Below are 24087 nucleotides of genomic sequence, written 5' to 3'. Positions count from 1 at the left end.
TTATTATTTATTTATTTCATTTGTAGCCTTCTTTCTCCAGAATGTGGGCCCAAAACAGCCAATATCATCTTCCGGTCCTCCATTTTATTCTCACAACAACTCTGTAAGGAAGGTTAGGCTGGGAGTGTGGACTCACCCAAGTTCATCTAGGAAATTTTCATAACGGAGTAGGGCTTCAGGGTCTTCCAGATCCTAGTGTGAAACTCTTAACAGCTGCACCATTGTGTCTTTTGTGAGGTGCCAGTCTTGGGTGAGTCATTTGAAGAACATCCTGCAGATAAAGTTGTGAAGTCAGTTAATTGATACTTGCCTTTGAAAGTCAACTTTTGTCAACTCGTTTCCACGTGTCTTCACAACTGGTAAATAAGTAACCATATAACCTTTCCTTAGAAATGTGGATTAAATTTGTGTAATTCATTTTATATGTTTAAAATTAAACATGTGCAAAAATGATCTAAAGCGGTCTTTTCCTTTCTTTTCTGTACAGTATTAGCCTCACGACATCGGCCAGACTTAGTACCAAGCACCCCATCTCTATTTGAAGCAGCTTCCTTAGCAACTACAATTTCTTCTTCTTCTCTGTATGTAGATGACTGTTACCAACATGATGGAACTAGGCTTTATTCTAACAGGTAATCAAAATACTTATTTTATATACAGTAGAGATGGGGAGCATATAATCCTCCCTGCCTTGTTCTGTTCTGATTTTGTTATTCATCCAGAACAAATACAGATCAAGTCCCCATTGTTCCAGGTCACAGGAGATTTGCAATATCCCATGATAGGGGCCAGCCATTTACCCTTCCAGTTGACCCATTGGACTTAGCAGAGAGAATAGGATCAGCACAAAGCATCTCACTGGATAAGATCTCAGGATCCAAAGAAGAATGAGACTATTGTTGTGTGTATTTTGGATTTTGGTCATATGGTCTATTTTATAATAAACACAAAATTACATAATGTTTCTTTTCAAATGAAAATACTGTGCTGCTTTAGGATTCCCGCACTGATTTAGCTAATAGAGATGTATTTATAGATTGGAAAAAAAGATTGAGGGGGAAGGAGGAAGAAATCATTAAGTGTTGTTTTTTGTGTACTGTGCTTCATAAGGAAAAATATAGTCTGCTCAAGATCCTTCTGTTTTTGTAAAGTGTTTTGCCAGGTGCTTTATTTGTAATTTCTCCTGAAGTAATTGGTTTTTCAAGCCATTCTTTATCTGTTCCAGTCAGGGTGAGGTAATTGAAGTATGTTTAAGTTATACGTCCACCTCCTCTTGAGTAACCTAGAAGCTAATCCTAAGAACTATTAAGGTTTTGATTAGCTATGTTTTAAAATAAGCTGATTTAAGTGGCAACTTTCAGTAGTTTGCATTAAAACTTTTGCTCATAAATGCATGAAATCTCATAATCTATGCAAAATATCTATGCAAAATAAAACAAGCTATATGGTTTTGTTTATTTATTGGATTTTTACACTGCTCTCCCAGTAAGCCCGTTCAGGGTGGTTTACAACGTAATATCTAAAATGCAATCATTAAAATGAGGTAAATTTTAAACAGTCAAGATTTAGAAAGCAGTTTTGTGTACTTAATGATCCTCTGTTAATAATCAAAGAATTCTACATTTATTTATAGCCAGTTATTTATTTATTTAAAAGGTTTATTTATTTATTTATTTATTTATTTATTTATTTAAAAGGTTCAATAGCACCTATTTTTGTTGTGCTACTTCATACCAACACGGCTACCCACTTGAATCTATTTAAAAGGTTTTTATGTGTCAAATGGAGTATCGTGTCCAGATCACGGGAAGTGTTGGTACTGCTTTACTCTGCTCTGGTTCCGCCTCACTTGGAGTACTGTGTTCAGTTTTGGCCACCACAGTAGACAAGCTTGAGCATGTCCAGAGGAGGGCAACAAAGATGGTGAGGGGTTTGGAGACCAAGATGTATGAGGAAAGTTTGGGGGAGCTTGGTCTGTTTAGCCTAGACAGGAGACAACTGAGAGGGGATCTGATAACTATATTCAAGTATTTAAAAGGGTGCCGTGTAGAGGCTGGAGCAGAGTTGTTCTCTCTTGCCCCAGAGGGACAGATCAGAACCAGTGGTTCAAAAGAAATTCCGTCTAAACCTCCTGATAGTTCCTGATAGTGATAACAATTTCTCAGTGGAACAGGCTTCCTTGGGAGGTGGTGGGTTCTCCATCTTTGGACATTTTTAAACAGAGGCTGGATAGCCATCTGATGGAGAGGCTGATTCTGTGAAGGCTCAAGGGGGTGGCAGGTTATAGTGGATGATCGATAGGGTTGTGAGTGTCCTGCATAGTGCAAGGGTTTGGACTAGATGACCAATGAGGTCCCTTCCAACTCTATAATTCTATTATTCTTTGAAAGAGGGCTCGGGTGATGTCAATGGCCATCTGAACTTCTAGGAAATCCTGCATAACCCCTGGGGAACTCCCTGGATCCTTGTTGGGAATCCCTGCTATAGGAAAAGGAGGTGACTCCAAGATACTCTTGCACTGGCCCCAGTCTATCATACTACTCCTACTCATCAGGTGGCCTTGAACTTTAATCAACTTGCATTGGGTAACTGTGTTTGCACATGTGGCTTCATGAACATCCCAGCACTCATGCATGTTCCCCTATCTTCAGCTTCACACGCCTTTCATATCAGCCTGGGTGTGCATTGTTAAAATTGCCAAGCAGAAGTTGTGAAGCACTTCCTCGGTTAGACCAGATGATTGTCTAAGGCAGAACTTTGTCAAGGTGGCTATTGGTCACCTCCTCATTGACCCTGGTTTTTCTTGAAAACTCTGGAAGGATTTCCCAAATTAATTCAAAGGATTAATTCAAAGGAAATTCTGTTACCCAATGCAAGAAGTTCCTGACAGTTAGAGCGGTCTCTCAATGGAACAGGCTTCCTCGGAAGGTGGTGGGTTCTCCATCTTTGGAAATTTTTAAACAGAGGCTGGATAACCATCTGACAGAGGCTGATTCTGTGAAAACTTAAGGGGGTGGCAGGTTACAGTGAATGAGCGATAGGGATGTGAGTGTCCTGCATAGTGCAGGGAGTTGGACTAGATGACCCAGGAAGTCCCTTCCAACTCTATGATTCTATGTCAGCTTTCCACACATTTTGGGATCCCCAAGGCAACAGACAACCACAACTATCAAAACAAGCCTTTAAACCTATATTCTCTTCTCCATTTATGTAATTATAACCATATACATAGACTCAGATATGAATTAAAAAACATAATTAAGCAAAACCCACAAACAGGAAGGAACATCAGTGATAGAACAACAATATTAAGGGGGCAGAATTCCCTTCATCTCTCTGAGGAGGGAATTCCATAATTTCAGTGCCATGAGCAGGAAATCCCTTTCTCAGGTTGCCAACCTTCTAGCCTCAGTGAGAGCACCTAACCAGTGCCCCTGAAGAAGACCACAGTGGTTTGGAAGGCTTCTATAGGTGGCCTTTAAGGTATGTTGGTTCCAAGCCATGTTGGGATTTAAAAGTCAATATCAGACGCAGAGGCTGATGGAACAAGACTGTAGTGATACAGTCCTCACAACCCACTCCTGGTTGCAGTATTCTGGCTGCAGTATTCTGAACCAGCTGCATTTTCTGAGCAGCCCCAGGTAAATCCTCATCCAGCAATCCATTGAGCCCCATTGCTGTAACATAATCTCGATGTTACCAGGGCATGTAACACATTTAACCTTTCACAACAAATTACCTTTAAAATTATTAAAAATCAGATAAATATTAAATAAAATTAAAAAATCAGAATTATCTATAAATCTATCTACAATAAATAAATCTGCAAGCCAGCTGCAAATGACGACAGTGATTTGTGACCTTGTTTAAAGCACTGGCTGTTATGTTTATGCAAGACACTTTCCTGAAAAAATCTCTCTTATTCAATCCAGATTAGAAGCCAGGTTGAAGATAGAACCTGTTCCTGGATGAGCCAAAAACATCTATTTGTCAGAGTTTTATTTATAATTTTGCCATTGGCCTCTCTGACAAATGAAGACAGGGCCCTTGGAATTGTCAGAGTCCTGTGAAAATTGGACCCTTCTCCCTTTCAGTGAAACTGAGCAAAAAAAAAAAAGTGAAAGTTTCCCTTCCTAAAATTGTCAACACCATGTTGAATAAGGTTTTTCCCATGCTGCTAAGGAGACAGTAGTCAAATCTTTCCTTCATGGTAAAACAGGACACAGCCAACTAATTACATATCTGTATCTTATATTTCTTTTTTTCAGTAGCTGCAGTAACTGAATGAATCATCTGCCTACATCGCTTTACAACTTTGCTTCAAACCCACGTTGGGATTGACAAAGTTTTAGTTGCTCTGGTGTGCTTGTCTACTTGTAATTAGAAGGATGGTTTATGCTCAGAAGGATGCATAGAGTTTCAGTCATGGGATGGATGGAAGATCACTGATGTATGTTCTGATCTGTGGAATTCTGCAACATTCAAGATTTTCACCAGTGCCAGAAAACAAGATAAACTCCAGCTTTGGGTTATCAGTATGCTGCTGGCCCCTAGCTCTAACCCCTCTCCCGAAAGTAATGTCTATATCCGATGTAAACCAGTTCCTGGAAACTGTGGTAAAGTGGCTGAGACAGAACAATTTGAAATTTAATCCACTTAAGACAGAGGCGAAGCTTGTTGGTGAGGATGATTTTCTAAAAGGGAGCCATCTGCTTGCCCTGGATGAGGTGATCTGTCTTCTGCAGATTATGTAAAGATGGTAGGAGGTGCTCCTTGCTTCGGCATTGTTAGAGGAGAAACATGATGGCATTATTGCTCAGAGTGCCTTTCTAAAACGGCCTTCTGCTTGCAAAGTATAATGCCTTCGGGGCTTAATGAGCCTGTACATGCTGATCCATGCTGCCGTAGTCTTGAAGCTGTTGTTGGTGGAAAGTGCCCAAGTCATAGCTGATTTATGCCGACCCTGGAGGGTGAGATTTCATGAAACACTGGGGTTTCTTAACAGTCCAGGAAGGGTTTCCCAAAGGAGTGGGAGTTAATCTTTTATATATTTTTAAAATTTGTAAAACATTTATCTGGTGATATTGACCATATATGGTCATGTTGACCCCCCAAAATGGGCCTGGAGTGGGTGGGAATGGAAGGGGCCCCGGGTGGGCATGTACACAGCTGTGCTGGTACGATTGTACCACTTTTGGGGTTTCTCAAAGTCTGAAGTATGCTTCAGGGGGTTCTCAACAGTTGAGAAAGGCTGCTGTAGGGTTTTCAAGGCAAGAGACCTTCAGAGGTGGTATTCCATTGCTGCTGCCACATCATGTCCTTGGTATTCCTTGGAAGTTTCCCACCCGAGTATTAGCCAGGACTGACCCTGCTTAGCTTCCAAGATCGGGCTAGCCTGGGCTATTCAGGTCAGAGATAGGCTCGGTGTTGGACTGCTGTATACTTATTTAGAGTCCAGTGGCACCTTTAAGACCAACAAAGTTTTATTCAGGGTATGACCTTTCATGTGCTTATACACTTCCTCAAATACTTTGTTGGTCTTAAAGATGCCACTGGACTTTAAATTTGTTTTGCTTCAGACCAGCTTGGCTACCCACTTGAATCTGCTGTATACTAAGAGCACCACTCTTAAAGGCAATTGAAAAACTTCACTTACTGCAAAATTGCAGCCGTTCAAAGTAACTCTGTTGCTTAACTTGACTAGGCCCTGCTTTTGAAACATCAGAGGCAATTTGTTTTATATGGCCTTGGACCACAGAATTGACTAAGGTCCATAGTGTCCAGAGTATAAAATATCATTTTATGTATAAGAGCTAACTCTGTATATAACGTCCTTTGTAATTCTTGTATTTTATGTATACTGTTTCTATTTCATGCCTGACCATTGATAAAGACAGTAATGCTGAAACACATCTTGTCAGCGGAGGCATTGGTATGCATGTATGCACTGATTTTGTTGAGGCTATGAGATAAACCTTGGATTTTTAATTTTAATAAATATTAGTACTTACTTTTAAAGTTGTGTACTACCCTACACAGGCTTGAATTCATTCCCATTGTTCTCTTTCAGTGAGGCCGAAATCATCCAGTATGGTTAGGTCAAGCCTCTGCTCACTCAGGTAGGGCAATTGTAATGCAGATTTTGCAACCATCTAGCTGGTGACCAGAGTCTGACTTTCCAGTCTTGATTACTCTACTGCTTAGGTAGAAGATCCCAAGCCCTTGCTCCTGGTCATCAATCATTTTATAAGGAAAAAAAGAGAAAGAAATTTCAACAAGCAATCAAACCTACAACTATAGCACCCAGCTTCTTGCTGGACACAAAAAAAAGTCCGCAGAATGTTTTCATGGCTGCAACTAGCTCAAAGTTGGATGAAGCTGTGTCAGAACGCCTGGCTCTGGAGAAACAGACGCCAGATGTGGTCAAGGTGGCTGCCAGAGTCCCCAAGGAGCATTCCGGAGCTCTGGGCTTCTACTCCTTGCACCGGAGGTGGGAGATGTGACGGTGGAACACCATACGTGTTTACAATATCCTGCACAGTAGATCACAAACTGCTTAGTTCTGTAGAATGTAAGATAGGGAACAAGAATATTGTAAGGGAGTTTACTAACTACACATTAATATGGATTTCCAAGGCATACTGGAACCAGTATTCTCTTTAGAACAATCATCATGACAGATACAATCGCCACTACCTACAATCATTACTTGCAGGGATAAGTTTGTTTTAATGTAGGGTTGGTATAGTAAAAGAATCAGGAATGTCAGTCAGCTTCATTTGGAAATCCGAACATGTATTAAAAAGTATATTCCCATTAATGTATTTCCAGTGACAACTGTAGAGCTTTGCAAAACAGTCTCTAGCAGAGATACCTTATTTGCATTATAGTGTTACAGTCAAATGACAGAGGGGAACTTCATTTCAGTATCAATTCTCTCTGAATCTGGGGGAGAAATGGCATGTATATAACGTTTTGTTAATATTCAGTAAACAATATGTTGTTGTAGAGTAAGGTTTGCACCTGTAGTTAATACCATAAAGAAGTTAACTTCTTGTTTTGTTTAACCCAAGGCTTTCTAAGGGAAAGAAACTGTACACGCAATGTAATATCTATGCCTATATATATTTATATTATAGGAGATGAATAAATGACAGCAGTGTGTAAATGGATGTGTTTGAACCCCAAGCCTAATAGCTCTATGTGGACAAGGGCTTATTATTAAAGAGGGATGGTCTACCCTGTGTGTGGATATCTCTGGGAGTGAGAAAGAGGACCTGAGGTGTGAAATGGTCATGTGTCACTGTATATTTTAACAGAGACAGGGGTGGTGAATGTGACATCCTGGCCTACATGTGACCTATAACCTAAGAGAGGTTTAAGAGGGTGGTAGAAAGCCTGTCACTATGTTGAGAGCTATTATTTTGGTGTTGAATAGGGTTCGCTTCTAAATACTTGGGGCATGTTCTTAGGAATGAGAAGGGTCATCTAGCACTGTAATAATTAAATCTGAGGGAAGCTGAGAACTCAAGTGTGATTACCATCTAAACTTACCTTAATAAGAAGTCATCTGCATTCACGTTTAGCAATAATATTTGTATATGAATTAGATAACTCCAGGCAGCTTAAGCCATATACTCAGGTATGGTGCCTTAGGAACATACATACTTAAGTAATATGTCTCAACTAAAAACATCACATTTTGTTTCCTTTCACACTGTATTTTTGCAGCTGAGGAAAGTCAGCTATGGCCAAGTGCTATGTAACGATGCATATATACTCTTTACGTAGTCAAACATGTTCAGTCTTTTTAGGTCAGGTGATCATGATATGTATACAGGATTGGGCCAGGTCTAGTAGATGGTATGTACCCCTGCTAAAGTCTCAATATTACATCTTTCTTTTCTCACTAGAGATAATAGCTTCAGGAAAAACTATACATTGTTATATGCTGACATTGGATTCTCTGTTTTGCCAGCTTCCAACCATACCATACTGGAGATAAAACTGATATTTATCCTATTTCTAAATATAGTTGTGATCTCTAGAAGTGTTGTATATGAAGCAACCCTGAAAGGATATTCTGGGACTCAAGTATTAAACAGGTCTACAATTATAATCTGTATAAAAGAAAGATATTTCAGTCCATAATCTATAAATTCCAAGTACTGAGACTAAAGTCTCTAAAAATATTTTTAGAGGTTGAATATGTGTGTTGTTGGGGGGGGGGGTTGTGGTGGTATGGTGACAAATGAGGGCTTGGGTGTGGAGAGATGTGTATCAAGAACCTGTGGTTTGGAATGTTCGTTGAGTGTGGGAGAGGACTGACCTTTGGGAATAGCGGCATACTAGTTACAGATGAGCTTTCCAGAGCCATGTCTTCAGATATGCGAAGGGAAATCAGACTGGAGACTCTTCTTAGGGAAAGATTACATGGCAAGCAATTCCTCCCAGTTCTGCATTCAATGTCATTTCCCTTCTTGTGTGAATTAGGCCACAGACACAGAAATGTCCCCCTGCCCTAATCCACATGGGGTAGTCACAGTACACAGGTGTCAACCCTGCTCCTTCTGTCTCCCATTTTTTAATTGTTGATATAATGTTATGTGCCCACATGCTTCTTTCACGGTTGCCCCTTAGAAGAAGAGCTGGATTTTTGTACCCTGCTGTTCACTACCCAAAGGAGTCTCAAAGTGGTATACAAACACCTTTTCCCTTCATCTCCCTGCAATAGACTGCCTGTGAGGGATGTGGGGCTGTGAGAGGTCTGAGAGAACTGGGAATGGCCCACAGTCACCCTGCAGGCCTCAGGTGTCTCTAAGCAGTTTAAAATTACCTTTCATTTATCTCCCCATAACAGACACCCTGTGAGGGAGGTGGGGCTGAGAGCTCTGAGAGAACTGGGAATGGTCCACAGTCACCAAGCAGGCCTCAGATATCTCTAAGCAGTTTAAAATCACCCTTCTCTTCCTCTCCCCATAATAGGCACCCTTTCAGGGAGGCTGCAAGGGAGGGTGGCAAGCATAGGGGCCAGGCCTATCAGGATACTATGACACAGTTTACTGATTTGCCAGTAATCTATCTGTTTTTATATAACTACACTCTCGTGATTCTTGTCTGGGGAAGTGTGCCTGCACACAAAAGCATACGCCTTGAATAAATCTTTGTTGGTCTTAAAGGTGCTATTGGACTCAATTTTTGTTGTGCTACCCCAGACCAACACAGCCAACTTCTTGAATCTATCTACTACATTCAGCACTGCTCTCTAAGCCAGAGGCTTAGTTGCAAAAATGATGAAATATAGTTCACATTAAAAAGGCATTCTGTTTTTCTGGCAATCAGGCAACGTTTGTGTGCTTGTTTGCATTTAGCTCAGCACTGGATAAAAATACCAGCAGGAGCAAAATGTTGCTATGTGGGATATGAATAGAGAACTTGTTCCAGCCTATGCTGTTATGTGTGTGTGAAACTGTGGAGACTACACATGCAGATGTCTAGTCTCCTTGGTATGAAGCTGCAGTAATTGTACTTTTTTCTTCATTCAGACTTGTGTATGCATATTTTTGGTGACAGGAATACTCTCCATCCTAAGAATCACTTTCAGAGCAACTAGGCTTTCAACATAAACCTTCTGTGCCCCCCCCCCCTTTCAAGTTCTGTATTTGACATATTGGCAGGCAATATATGTCACATGAAATAAATTCACAGCTTTAATGATACCTTTGTTTATAACTCGTGATGAGTGAAACAGGAAAAGCCATGACATATGAGTCTCTGTGGGGCCTGACCCATTCTGTGGGTGTGCCTGGGTTAGCTTTTCCTGTTTCCCCCAATAACTATAATCACAAATTGTATTTAAATACTGTGTGTTATGTAAACACGCTGAAAGAATGCAAAAATGGCATGAGGCTGCCTCAAGCTTTTGATGAGGGTAATATATTACGTATTGCTTTAAAAATAACAAAGACATGCAGGTTACACCCTTCTCATTTTTATGCCTGATAGTAACCTTTGTTTTGATGCCACTGTATTCTCTGCAGTCTTAGGAAGATACAGTTTTCAGTGGATCAGATAAGTAGTGCATAGACATGACACTTCTTTCCTCCCCTTTAATTTATGAAAAAACCCTCTTGTTTACGAACATTTTTAGGGAAGGGAGCCCCCCCCCCCCCACTCACACATACATGCTGATCACTGCTTCCTCCCCTCTTGCTCTGCCTAATTGTCTGTTTTCTGTCCCCCCTCACTTTCCTTTTATGTGGATTCCTCCCCAATCCACATGCTGCATATTCCTCCCGCTCCCCTTTATTGATCCCAGTTGCCTAGACCAGTGGTCCCCAACCCCCAGTCTGGGGACCGGTGCCGGTCCGTGGATCAGTCAGTACCGGGCCTCGGCTTCTCCCCAGCTGCTGCTTCAGGGGCTGCCCTGTCACTCTGCCACCGGCTCACCTTTGGTGCTCTCCAGCGGTCACCATGGCTGGGGCTCCCCCTTGGTGTGACACTGAGCAGCAGCTGCTGGCAGTGCCCCCCAGTGGGCGGTGGGAAGTCAGAGGCTCTGGCGGAAAAGCAAGTGAAGCAGGGGATCAGGCAGCAGCGGCAGAGTCCCTCAGCAAAAGACTACTCCCACCCCCCCGGGCCTCAGTAAAATTGTCAAGCGTTGACCGGTCCCCAGTGATAAAAAGGTTGGGGACCACTGGCCTAGACTGTTGTGAGGAGGAGGTAGCCTGCATATATTTTTCTGCAAGCCTGGTAATAACTCCAGGTTTGCAGAAATATACTCTAGTCCTGGGTGTCCCCTTGTTGCAGATTGTTTTGAGCCATATGGAAAGGCCAAAGATTGCAATCAGATACATTATATAAAATGAAAAATTATGCTGAAGGTCAGTTCCTGCCCTCCGTAGTTCTGTAGTTCAAAACAAACAGTTAGTCCCACAAAGCTCTATTATATCCCTCCTTAAATAGCTAATGTGCATGACAGCTTGACCAAACACACTGAGACCTGCTTGAATCATTCCGTACCAATCAGGTTTCTTCTGTTTTGGCATTAGCATCCTCTTCCCAGTTGTGCCCCAGAACTTTGTGCAGGCCCATCTTGAGCAGGACCCTAGATGTATGTTGATACTAAAACAAAGAAGGGTTCCAGCTGCAGAGTATTGAATATGTCTGCTTGCAGATAAATTGAATTGTGCATTGTTAGTGAAAGCCCTTTTTGTGCATAAAGTTAAATGAGAATTATTTACTGCTGGGGGGGGGGGAAGCAACATAACTATGTATTCTAACACCATACTTGATTTTCCTTTCATGATCCTTGTGTGTTCCTTTTATATCCAGTAAAGGATTGCCTTCAAGTTCAACATTCACCTTAGAAGACAGTGCTATCTACTTGACATCAGAGCAGAGCACAGTAGAGACAGAGAATGATAATGCTTCTGTGCTGGACGTATACTTAGTAAGTTATCTAACAGAGCTGCTTTTTAAAAATAATGTTTATCTTAACCCCTAGCCCGACACGCACATTTTGTGGCAAATGTTAAATATTTTCCGTGGAGATCCTTATGAAGCTGAAAAACAAGGTTATCTGATGGAGGGCTGGGGAAGAGAGACGTGGTGCCATTGTTCTTGAACTGTAGTCTGTTCATGATTTTGCAGCTAATTGTTCACATCAGTGCTGAAGATTCTCAGTATTGCTTTGGTTATCAAAAGGCCTCCCATTTCATTGTCGGTTGGTTGGAGTGAGAAAGGCTTTGCCCACAGCCACATAGTGCAGTACTAGATTTGGCATGTGCCTGTGGGAAATTTCCAAGAGGATTGAGCAGCAAACTTCGTAGTCCCCTCAAGAGGACTATGTAAATGTGCCATTGTAAAGAAAATGCCCTCACCTCATAACACATGGATCTCTTTATAAATATTGTTTCTTTTCATTTGTGTGTTAAAGGAAAAGGCAAGGAAAGCACCTTAGGATCCTTTTGGGAAATCCCATGAAAGTGGTGACTCCATAATTTTGAATAGGTTAGCATTCACAGTTTCTTTATTCCATGTCCTTGATACTGTCCAGATTACTCACCAAGGAAACCTAATAGCTGTGATGCTGTGCCATTTGTTTGTACTGACTTTTGCTACAACTCCACAGGCTTTTCCATATAGAAAAGCTTTAAACATACAAATGCTTTACAACCTCCATCTCCTTAGAAGGACAATTAAAATACTTAATAGGGAAAAGGCATATCATTTAAGTATTCCTCTACTGTATTGTTCCACATAAGTAGTGCTAGCATTCATCTTTGGAATTAAGAGAATTTCTCAGTAATTAGTGAAGTTTGGAAAATAATCCCCCCTCCCAGGCTGCATGTGGTTTCCTGATACTAGCTCAACCAGTTTCTGTGTACTGAAGGCAGTGAAGTGAACAAAAATCATATCATGTTGCTGATCCAAGTTGAATCCAAGGTTTGTGTGAGTAAAGTTAGTGTGTCTTTGTGATACCCCATAATTATGGGCTAAATTAAAGCAAAAGCTATATAATTGCTTTTATTAAGATCAACAAAATAACACAAGACGTTGTGCAAGCTTTTGAGTTTGCCAAAACTTCATCAGGCAGGGTGTTAAAAAACAAACGAGGAAGGAGCTTTCAGGCCTTGGCCTTAAGACCTCTATGTCTGCAACCTGTAGGGTGCTTAGCTTACTTCCCTGGGTGCAGGATGTGGCTAACTGGTATCAGGTTGTCTCCCAGCTTGCTAAGGAGAAGAAGCAAAAGTAGAGCCATCTAGCTGAAAATATAACACTGAATAGTTATTTTCAGCTCTTGTAGATTCAGACATGCCTTGAGGATTACGGATGATGTCATTAAGCCACAGTTTACATGGGGAATGTGAATGTGTTGCCACATCTGAGCCAAGTACTGTTCAACACACCCAAAAGTATTTCAGAATGTGAATTCAGACAGGTGTCTACAATCTTGGCATGTATCTGAGAATAAAAGTGTTCCCACGATTGATTATCACCTACTCTGTACAAGTAAGCTCTTTATTTTGTGAGAATCCATCCATTTGCCATTGTCCTCAAAACAAAAATTATAACAGATTTAATAAATCTGTCTGGGAATGAAAATGTGCAACTATGCCAAATACAAGGAACAATGGGTTCAGTGGAGATTTGTCATCTTAGAACAGTATGTAATACCTGCAAGGCTGTGCTACAAATAGCTGCTCATACTGAGTTTGTATGGCTTAAGACACAATTTATATGAAGTTCTAGCTACTAAACTACACCACAGTTTCAGCAGCCAAAACGTATGGCATAATAATATCTTGTTCCTCTTCCCAGGTTTTGAAACCTGATGCCAACATCAGAAGCCATTAAAGTGTGTCATTATGGCATATTGCATGGTCCTCTGGGTTGCAGAGAATGCACCAATGCAGTTTGTGTAAGAAAATGCATGCAGATCTTTACACTGGGTCCAGTTGATAGAATGGTGTAAGAAGAATAATACCTCCTTTGGTTTAAAAAAAAAGTTTGAGATATCACCAGACTTAAGGATCTTTTCCTTTTTAAAAACCTGCATATTGCAGCAGAGAAGAGAAGAGGGCAGCCACTGAAGTATTTAAAAATATTAATACAGTTCCACAAATGTTCAGCAATTCAGGAAAGTGGAGGCAGCTTGCTGTTGTTCCTTCTTTGGGAGGGGGGAATAGTCTTGGTTGTTGTGATTACACAGAGGAGAAACATACATAACCATATTAAATAATTAAGAATTAAAACTCAAGAGCATTTAATGAATGTGATGGAGGGATAACTGTGCAATTAATAACCAATAATGTCACAGGAATATAATGCATACACATTGCACAATAACTATAGAGCCTATACTTATACTCTTTAAACATCTTTCCTCATTCGGTTTAATTGGTTGCAGAAGAGTATTGTGATCATGTATAATAACATTCAGACCTTCCACGCAGTTTAAATGCATTTTCATATTAATTTCAGCTGAGGATCCATGTTGCTGACATTAGTTCTGGGCAGAGCTACTTCATCCCAGGGTTTAGAAATCCCTGGAGACTTGAGGGTAGAGCCTGGGAGAGTGGGGTTTAGGGATGGGAAGGATCTCAGTAGGCTCGAATGCTATGCAGTCCATCTTCCAAAGAGGCCATTTTGTCCAGGAGAAACGGAATAAATGTTTTCAATAAATAAGTAATTTATATAGCCTGCAGATCAGTAGTAATTCCTGGAGATTTCCATCCCTTACCTAGGGTTTGGCACCTCTAATTCTAAGCCATTTTCCAGATCTTACTTAATTTTTGCACTGACATAATAAATTGCAAAAATGTGGTGGGAAAACTTTTGAGTATTCCTGTGTTCCTGTCCTGTCATGTGACTACTTTTTCACAGCAGGTGCTCTGATATTTGGAACTTTATGATGTTGTGTACTTCAGTGGCTAGTTATCCCACAATGAATCATTTGTGGAGGTGGTGCAGGTAACAGTATGTCTACAGGTCAATTATTCCCGAAAAGAAACACAGCAGCCTCTCTCTGAACCAAGCTTTTAAGTGTTTTTGACAGAGCAACTAAAAGTGGAAATCATCCATTGTTTGGTGCTTTGCTTGAACATTAGTATTCATTTACATAGCACCTAGTCACCTAGAGTGAAAAGCTTTTTTCCAAGAAACAAAGTCCCTGTTTGAATGAGAAATATTTGCCTGAGTTTGAAAAGGTTATTCAAACAGCCATCATCTGAATTCTGTGGGGAAGGGGGTTACTTTTATGTTTTATGCATTCAATATGGTTTCTGCACCTCAAATCTCAGAACTTACTGATAGCTTGCTTGCCACTAGATAACAGAAAACAGTGTTCTTACAAATCATGATAGAAACTTTTAGCTTGGGAAAAATAAAGAAGCTTCTGTGTTTCAGTGACAGGGTACTCAGTATGTTAATCATCTCCACAGTCTCAGAAGTAGGGATGGGCATGAACTGGAAAAATGCACAGGGACTATTTAATGTATGCTCCTAAGTAATAGCTGTGCTTCGAAGATTGCAACAAACTTATCCTGCCACATCAATGGAGCCCAATTCCAGCAGGGCATCACCAGGGGTCTCAGAACCTTCTTTCCCTGATCTGTTCCTGGCCCTGCACAGGCAAAAGAATTATCAGCACTGTCCAGAGACACCAGCAGTTGCTAACATTCTCTGGAGAGGTGAACTCTGACAGCAGTGATTCAGAGAAGGGGGGAGAAGCATCCTTCCCTTCCACACCCCAACTCCCTGTTGCTGCTCTCAGCTCGAGTCCACTCCTCCGTGGCCCCTCCCAGCCCAGCTCCAGAAAGCAACTGTGCCTTCCCAACTTCTCCAGTCCTGGAGTCATAATTTGGAAACATTTCTGTATTCTCCCCAGTGACCACTGTGTGGCAGAGTGCCAGGTGTGTCACATCCATGTATGGAGAGGTTTGAACTCACCCCACCCAGTTGTCCTCCTGTATCCTTTGCAGGCACCTGCAAAGTGTGCGCCCCAGTATGTTGTTGCTGGAGGAAAGAGAGGTAGCCAGCAGGAAGAAGAAGAGGCCCACTTCCTCTCAATAGCCATCCTGTACTAGGAAGAGGAGCTCAGCATCAATTCCAATAACTGGCTGACCTTCCCCAAATGGTACATGTCCTGAAGCCCTTCCAGGACTCCAGTGATGTGCTATGCACCCATACAGCCAGCCTGGGGCAAGTCATCCCCCTGATTTGAAGGCTGGATCGGGTGCTGTTTCACCATCAGGAGGGTATAAAACAATGCTGCACAGTCAATGTTCTCATAAGCTGTGTTATGTACCAAGACAGATTTTTTTCAAGAAACCATTGAAGAGTAAATATGTTTTGAGCTGTGGCCTAGTTGTAGGCATTCTTATTAAGGGCTTGTGCTTTTTGAGATTGCAGCTTAATGGGACTGTCCTCTTTTCATCCATGTTCATGTGTGTCACCCAGAATGAGCCACCTGTTAGTGTCAGCACCAATTAATGTCAGTTATTTAACAAGCCAGAATTAAAATAAATCAATGTGACTATTTTGTTTCATAAATGTGTTGCTTAAAACATTTTGTTTACAGCTTTAAATGGATCTTGGAACTGGCTTGATTTTATTTATCCAAACCCAATACTGCCACCTATTGCTGATTAAAAACAGAGTGGACAAGACAGGATCTCTTTGTCAGACTGGCTGGTCATTAAAATATTATTTGAAGGCTTTGAACTTTCCAGTGTTCCTTTGACATACTTTGACATACAATAAAAAATAAATGTTGTCCTATGTCATTTCTTACCTAAAGAGAGCCAGTTTGGTGTAGTGGTTAGGGGTGTGGACTTCTAATTTGGCATGCCGGGTTCGATTCTGCACTCCCCCACATGCAGCCAGCTGGGTGACCTTGGGCTCAACACAGCACTGATAAAACTGTTCTGACCGGGCAGTGATATCAGTGCTCTCTCAGCCTCATCTACCCCACAGGGTGTCTGTTGTGGGGAGAGGAATGGGAAGGCGAATGTAAGCCGCTTTGAGCCTCCTTCGGGTAGGGAAAAGCGGCATATAAGAACCAACTCTTCTTCTTCTAAAGTTATGTCCTGCTGAAAGTTACCATCTTCATAGTTTAGTGCTGAGAATGCTTATCATCACATTGTATCCTGGAGTTTTTTTAATGCATTGGGCTTGGAAATCTAATTACCCTAGACTTGTATGCATGGGAGAAAGTGGGTATATCAAAAAAAGTCATTGCAGAAATGAAGTATGATGGTAACTCCAATACAGGGCATTGGGATGGATGTAGATTAAATTAGTTCAGTTTGGATTGCATTGCCTTGATACATGGCAGGTAGAATATGTTGTATTAGACTTTTGGACATACTGTTTATAACTTGAGTGGCCTTATCCATGGCCAAGCAGGTATTCAGTGGTAATGGATACTACGGTTGTGTGTGGCAGCATCCGAATCAGCCGTTCCAGGCTGACGCAGCCAGCGTCACACCGCAAGGGGGACGGGACCAGCCGATTCAGACGCCGCCACACACAACCCTAATACATACTGCTCACACTGTGTCAAGTGGTTGCCCTCTGTTACCACAATAAGGTATGTTTTATACAGTTTCGTTAATTGTAGATTCAGGGAAGTAGCCGTGTTGGTCTGAAGCAGCAGAACAGAGTCCAGGGGCACCTTTAAGACCAATGAAGTTTTATTCAAATTATAAGCTTTTATGTGCAAGCACACTTCTCCAGCTGCACTGAAATGGAAATTAACAGCCCATATATGCAGGTAGACGATGAGCAGCAAACTAGCATAAGCATTATAAATGGTGTTGAATAGATGCAAGGACCAAAGTGGAATAACGAAGCTTAGTTTATATGGTCATCATTTGTTTGGGCTTAATTCCAGGGGCAAACACTGTAAAGAAAATAAATATATAAGAATTGGAGCTAGATGGGCACCCTTCTTAATTGTCGGATGCTGAGAGTAATTAACTGAAACTTCGTTGTTAAACTCCATCCATCTCCTCTCAGGCATGGAGGTAATTTTACAGCACTCTTTTCTCTGTGTTGGGGTGACTGGCTATGCAGTGTATATCTCCTATCCCCAGACCAGAGAAATACATTCCAGTCTTCCATACCAAATTACATTATATTACACCCTCTGTGTATATGTATGGATTGGTAACTTCCATGTCAATGTATCTGAAGATGTGGACATACACATTCAGGTTCTGGGCTGGGTTCCATAGGCAGTTCTGGTGCTTCTGAGGCTGAGTCTTTTGGAAATGGCTGAAAGCTCAGAGGCTGCTCCTGGCAAGACTCTCAGATCTGCCTCTTCTTCAGAGTCAGACAGGGTTGCAGTTGGCCGGGGCCTGACACTTACTCCTTGAAAACTTTTACCTTAAGGCAGGCCAAAGCCAACCTTAAGGTGAAAGGCAGCAAAGCCAACCACTAAATGTCATTGAGTGAGGTTACACATAAACCTAACCGTAATGGCAACATTTCAGGTAGATGCTGTGATTGAAAAGATCCTTTTGGAATGAACACATGGTTTACTAGCATTTTCTTGCATATACATAGCATATCTTTGCTCCTGGTGAAGATTTTTGTGTGGTGGTGGCAGCTGCTGCCAGAGGAAAAAATCTGCACAGCCAGTCAGATCTCAAATGGCTCTTCAGAAGCCTTGGCAGGCAAATCTCATCTGGCCTCACCCACTTTCTAAAAACACAACGTTTGTCGGGTGCCATGACACCCGTGGGCATGGCATTGGGGACTCCTGGTGTATGTTATTTAAAGCAGCAGTGTTCCCATTTAAGTCCATGAAGCATCTCAATTGCCGGTGGGTCTATGTTAACAGGGAGGAATGCCGTATTTATTTGTATTCATTGAAGTTGAATGAGCCCCTTTCAGACAGTGACCTAATGCTGCTATTCATGTATTATCTGTAAATAACATGTGCTTTTCAGTATCACTTGCAACTGTCTCATGCAGCATCTAATTATGCAGCACCATATATCTCTACCTTATGCCAGTTAATATTAAATTACTATCAGCATTTTCAGTATAATGCAAGTATAATTTGAGTGGACATGTGAATAAGCAAGATAAACTTGTGAGTGTGCTTCACAATATTTGTTTCCTTACTAAGGATTACAGATTTAGGGTCACCATATTTTTGGGAAGCAAAAAAGAGATCATATTTCCCGACTAACTACTTCAAACAAGTGATCACTATGACAAATCTCATTTTAAATAACCCTACTATTTATGCTGTGATAATTACTACTAACTGGGAATATTCCCCCCCAAAAGAATTTCATGCATTTTTTAAAAAAGATCCCAAAGGAGAACAGACACCAAAAAAGAAGACATGTTCTCTAAAAAGAGGACATCTTATCCCACAGATTTGTTGATCTGGTTTAACATCAGTTGATCTACATCAGTTCAAGTTGGAATGTTAATTCTGTTTTAGAATTGTGAGATTATCTGAAGTTGTTATTTGAATATGCTTTGTTTTCAAGAAGGTCTCAGATTCTCCAAGGATATAATTGATTTTGAGGCTTCGGGGAGATAATAATTTGGCCCCATAATGATTCTAAATGAACAAGCTGAATGAAAGTGGACAAGCTGGATCTTAATTCTGACAAGATAGAGTGCTCTGGTTTAGTAGAAGGGCAGACCAGGGACTTCAGATCTGCCCTATCTTAGGTAGGGCTGTACACTCCCAGAAAAGCCAGGTACACAATTTGGGAGTGGTATCTGACACAGCAGTTACTTCAGTAAGCCAGGTAGCTGCTGTGGCTCTAGCTGTGCATGAACTGCACCTGTTCCTGGATCAGTCAGATCTAGCCAGTTACCTCTAGATGGGACTATTGCAGTGGGTTCTACTTGAGGCTACCCCTGACGTGTTCAGAAGCTGCAGCTAGTGCAGAACGCTGCAGCTAGATGGATGGCTGGGCCAGCTATTAGGAGCACATTACAGCAATTACACAGACTACCATCTGCTTTCGAGCCCAATGCAAGGTGTGGCTTGTGGCCAGAGTATCTGAAGGAATGACTTCTCCTATATGTTCCTACCCAGAAATTAAGATACCAGGGAGATGGCTTCCTGTCTGTCCCACAAATTAAAGGCATTTTTTGGTGGGTACATGAGACTGGGCCTTTTCTGTGGCGGCCCCACAATTATGAAACAACCTCCCCGGTGAGGTGCACCTGGCCCCCTCATTGTTGAGCTTCAGGAGACAGTTGAAGACAGTTTTATTTAGGATTGAATCTTAATTGATTTAGCTTTTACTATTGGCGGTCCTAATTGGAGTTTTTAATCTGTGACTGCTATGGGTTTTATAACTATTGTTTCAGTTGTGATTTTCATAAGGTTTTATTTCTACTGTAAAACCACCTTTCATATATTTAGCTATTAATACTCCAATTTTCTTCTCGATGGAATCCAAAACATCTTAAAACATTGTTTTATCCTGCCTCCATTTTAGGCTTGGCTGTAATGTCCTTTTTAAGGCTAGGATGTTTGTGTATATATATTTTAACAATCTGCATGTGAAGCATAACGGTGATTTGATAATGCTCATAAAATGCATTCATAACCCTTTTTGTTTTGTTTTGCTTTCAGTAACAGTACATTTAAAAATGAGTATATCTGAAGAAAAAGCATTTTCTGCACTCCTCACTTGCAAGGAAAAATGGCTGAGCGTAGTAAACAAAGAGTTCATAATCAACGGAATTTCTCTGAAAACTATTAAAGGGTTGTTGAACCATAGAAGAGATTCCCTTAGACTCAGCTGATGAGATGTGAAACATTCCACACTTCACTACGATGTGCTGTTGCCTGCTGAACTGTGAAGAACTGCATATGCCATAGTTAAGCTGCTTTCTCTATTATTGCCAATCATCTTTTTCAGGACTTGAAAGTGATATTTTCCTATTGACTCTCAAGTGATTTTTCATTTGCATGTATTCATTGATTATGCACACAAACAAAATATCTAATTCGTTTTGCCTATTTAAAAAGCCATCATCACAGTGGTGAATATTCTGTAAATCAATTCAGCTTTCCCTTCCCCCTCCCCCAGAATTATAATTGCTCACATTAATTTCATACAAGGGTTAGTGTAATATGTCTGCACATACTTTATGGAAACTCTTCTGTAAAGATATTTTCACTGTTTATTAGTGAAATGAAGAAATGCTATTTATAACAAGGCCTTATGTTGTGTACATATATTGTCTTTGAAATATTTGTGATTAGATATATTGCTTGTAAAGGACAAAATTACATAATTTATTTAGTATATTCTACCGTAAACTATAGTTTTATTGACAGAAATAAAGTATTTTGTTCTCAAAACTAATTGTTGGCAAGTAGCTCTGAAGGCTGTGAACCTTCTGCATGTTTTCTGAGCAATACTGTAACTTTCCAAATCTGGTACTGTTGATATATAGTCATCCTGTACACATAGAAGAGAAGATTGTGAGCAACATGAAGAATGGTAAACCTTGAAAAGAGAGAGGCATTACAGCAGATGTCATACACTTAGCATGGTAATATTACATCTCTCTCACCACAGGTCATCCATAAGAAACAAGTGAAGAGGATTTACAAGTAATCTTGTTTTTGACATAGGGATTGTGGTTGCAGAACAGATGCCAAACTAAAGTCTAAAGGTGTTTTCATGAGGCACATATGCTTTTTTGCCAAATTTGGATGATGTTAATCCAACATAATGCAAACGCTAAATTTATTAAATATAAGTTTAATTTAGCATTGACCAATTTAAACACATGCCTCCCAGCTGAAAATGGCTTTAGACTGAGGCAGGCTTTATATTGATAAACATTAATGGAGATTAAGAAATGCCACTTCACAGCATGTGCCAAATTTTAAGAGTGACCTATATTCTGCCAGGCAATCAGAACCTACATTGTGTACAAACCCAGGAAGGACAACAGCCTAGCTAAGGCATCTGTTGAGTAATATTATAGAGGCCCAATAGCAGAGTGACCCTACTATTTAGGAATATCAGAAACAGTGGCTAAAATTTAACTGTACATGCTAGTGCTAAACTTGATTTGCTTGTTTTTATGCCAGGGATTGCCACCCAGTGAGCCATGGGAGCCCCTGAGGTGTGCTGCCGTGTGTGGTGGATTAATGTTTTTTAATTTACTCCCAAAGTGGTCAATACCGGGCCGTAAGGGAGTGAGAAGGGGAATTCAAATCTTTGCTGGCCAAGGCTTCTTTCATGTCAAGTCAGTGTGTATTGATGGTGTCTCAATGAGCAAGGTGAGTGTTTTTTAAAAAAATTTGGCGTGGTGGCAGAGGGCAACTGAAGGCCCTGGCAAGCTCTGGGGTTTAGAGGGGCAGTATAGGGGCTACCACAGCAGAGCACCCAGACATAGCCCAAGCTCCAGAGAGGCATGGCACTTTTGGGGGGGGGGCATGACAGGAAGGTGTGACCAGCTACTTTATGTGCTCAGAAATTGGCAATGTGCTATGTTGCTTACATCAACTGAGGTATGCAAAATTATTTGAACTTCAGAGAAAATCTGTACTCCAACCAATAGTACTTTAATGGGTATGGTGCCATAGTATTCCAGGATAATCCTGTCTGATATAGTATAGCAGTTTCTAAGGTTTGGTTTACTTCACGTTCTATATCTTCTGAACACAGATTGTAAGCCAGTAGGTCCATATATCCAGGAAGACTTCAAAGCAACTATGGGCCTTCCTCCTCCCCTCTCCAAACCTTTCCTCCTACTTCAGGCTTCTCCCCACAGTCCAGGGAACAGCTCACTATTGTGACATACAGAAAGCTGCCAACTAGATAATGGTGACAGTGGAAATGGCAGAAAATTATAGTATTTTGGCAGGTTTTTCTCAAAATGGATTTAATATAAACTTATGTTGTAAACCACCCTTAGCCTGCTTGCAGGGAGGGATGGTCTAGAAATCAAAATATATATAAATAATAAAATGGTTGAAGAGATTATGGGCCCAGCCAGGGACACGTCCATCCTATGTGTTTCCTGCATGCTTCCAGGGAAGAAGCAGGTGTCCAATGTGGGGACATCCATTGCAAGTTTAATGTCTCTCCTTTATTAGGTTACATAGGGTCCGTCCTGTCAGTTCTATGGCCCAGAACCCACACTTGACAACATTTCCCCAGAAAGCACTTTCCTGAGGATGATCCATCATTGGCAGTCTGTAACTCAGACACCCCAAGTCATGGCATATAAGGGGGCATCCCGGGGAATTTTGCTGTGAGCTTGATGTTTCTAGCTTGCAGAAATCCCATTCTATACACTCCTGACATCTTCCCGAAAAGAACTTTCCTGGGGGCACCTTGTTTGGGTACCCATAACTCAGACCCCTCCCCCAAATTCAATCTTCACCAAACTTGGTGGGCAGGTAGAGAAGCACTAGCTGGGTATGCTCTGCAGTTCTGGGCCCCCAATTCCAAACTGCACATTTCTTGTAGGGCATGTAGAGGGGCATCCTGAGTGGGTCTGCTGCTAACTTGATGCCTCGTGTCTAGCTCAGAAAGGGCCCATTCTATACACTCCAAATCCTGCACTTGATATTTTCCAAAAAAAAACACCTTCCTGGAGATATCTTTTTTGGGTGTCCATAATTCAGACACACATACACACACACCAAGTCCAATCTTCACCAAACCTGGTGGACAGGTAGAGGAATATCAGCTGGACATGCTCTGCAGTTCTGGAGTTTTTAGGACCCTGGGGGACACTACCTGCATCCAAAATTTCTTAAACTGGTTCAGCAGAAAAAACTGAGTTTAGGTTTTCCTAGTTTGTGCCCATCCCTTCCAGTGACTGCTATACTTCTCTCCATGCTATCATATACCAGCCAGAGCTGAAACAATGTAGGCAATGCCTGCCTCAAATCTTAGAAGTCAAAGGAGAGAAGTGTATGTGTGCATGTGTGTGTGGAGGGGGGGGGAGAATACTCATCAGGCCCTGGCATAGCACTTTGTTTTCCTATGATGTGGCAAACATTTACACAAGTTTCAAAATACAGCTTATCATGGGATATACCTGTGAAAGTACACAGCAATTTGAATCCAGCTGTGGGTTGCTGTCAGCCTGACAATGCTCATGGAGATAACAACAGCAGCTTGCACCAATTCAAATTGCAGCATACCAAATACTCCTCCATTTCCGAAAAAGCAAAAATAACCATCCTGAATTAGCAAGATGAGACTTCCCTCTCCTTTTGCAACCCCACAGCTGCTTTTCATTTATTTAAAAAATCCCCAAGAAACTTTGAAATACTAATTTAGCCCTGAGAACTAGGTCTTCTTGTACTTGACTGGAGAATCACCTAATGGTTTATTACTTTTCTCACAAGGTTGGGTCATCTGTCACAAGACAAGACTAAATCATTCTGGGGTTTTTAATTTAAAAGAAAGGTGACTGAGGGGTGAAATGACAGAGGTCTGCAAAGTTATGTATTGAATGGGGAAACAGGTAAAAACGTTTTCCTCCCTCACTCCTAATATTCTCCCCTAATGTCACCCTATGACTGGCAGGTGATTCAGAACATGACAAAAGAAATATGACTTCCTA

At 41.2% G+C, this 24087-nt stretch overlaps 1 protein-coding gene across 10 annotated transcripts in view; it reads left to right on the top strand.

The window, feature by feature from the left end:
* The window catches only part of PIP5K1B (phosphatidylinositol-4-phosphate 5-kinase type 1 beta), a 108933-nt gene extending 88098 nt beyond the window's left edge, over positions 1-20835 (top strand). For 3 of the 10 annotated variants that reach the window (XM_077344848.1, XM_077344849.1, XM_077344850.1), the window contains 3 exons: positions 488-632; positions 11332-11449; positions 20117-20834. In XM_077344848.1, the coding sequence (XP_077200963.1) occupies positions 488-632; positions 11332-11449; positions 20117-20119 (266 nt within the window). In that variant the 3' untranslated portion in view covers positions 20120-20834. Of the gene's footprint in view, positions 1-487; positions 633-754; positions 1667-11331; positions 11450-20116 lie in introns of those variants that run through there. The other 7 variants (XM_077344855.1, XM_077344856.1, XM_077344854.1 and 4 more) reach the window with 4 other exon arrangements.
* The last annotated feature ends 3252 nt before the right edge of the window (positions 20836-24087 follow it).

This window comes from Paroedura picta, chromosome 7 (genome assembly GCF_049243985.1).
Source record: "Paroedura picta isolate Pp20150507F chromosome 7, Ppicta_v3.0, whole genome shotgun sequence".
In the NCBI taxonomy this organism is placed as follows: domain Eukaryota; kingdom Metazoa; phylum Chordata; class Lepidosauria; order Squamata; family Gekkonidae; genus Paroedura; species Paroedura picta.
The sequence above is the reverse complement of the archived record's forward strand: the minus strand, read 5'-3'. Positions and strand labels throughout refer to the sequence as shown.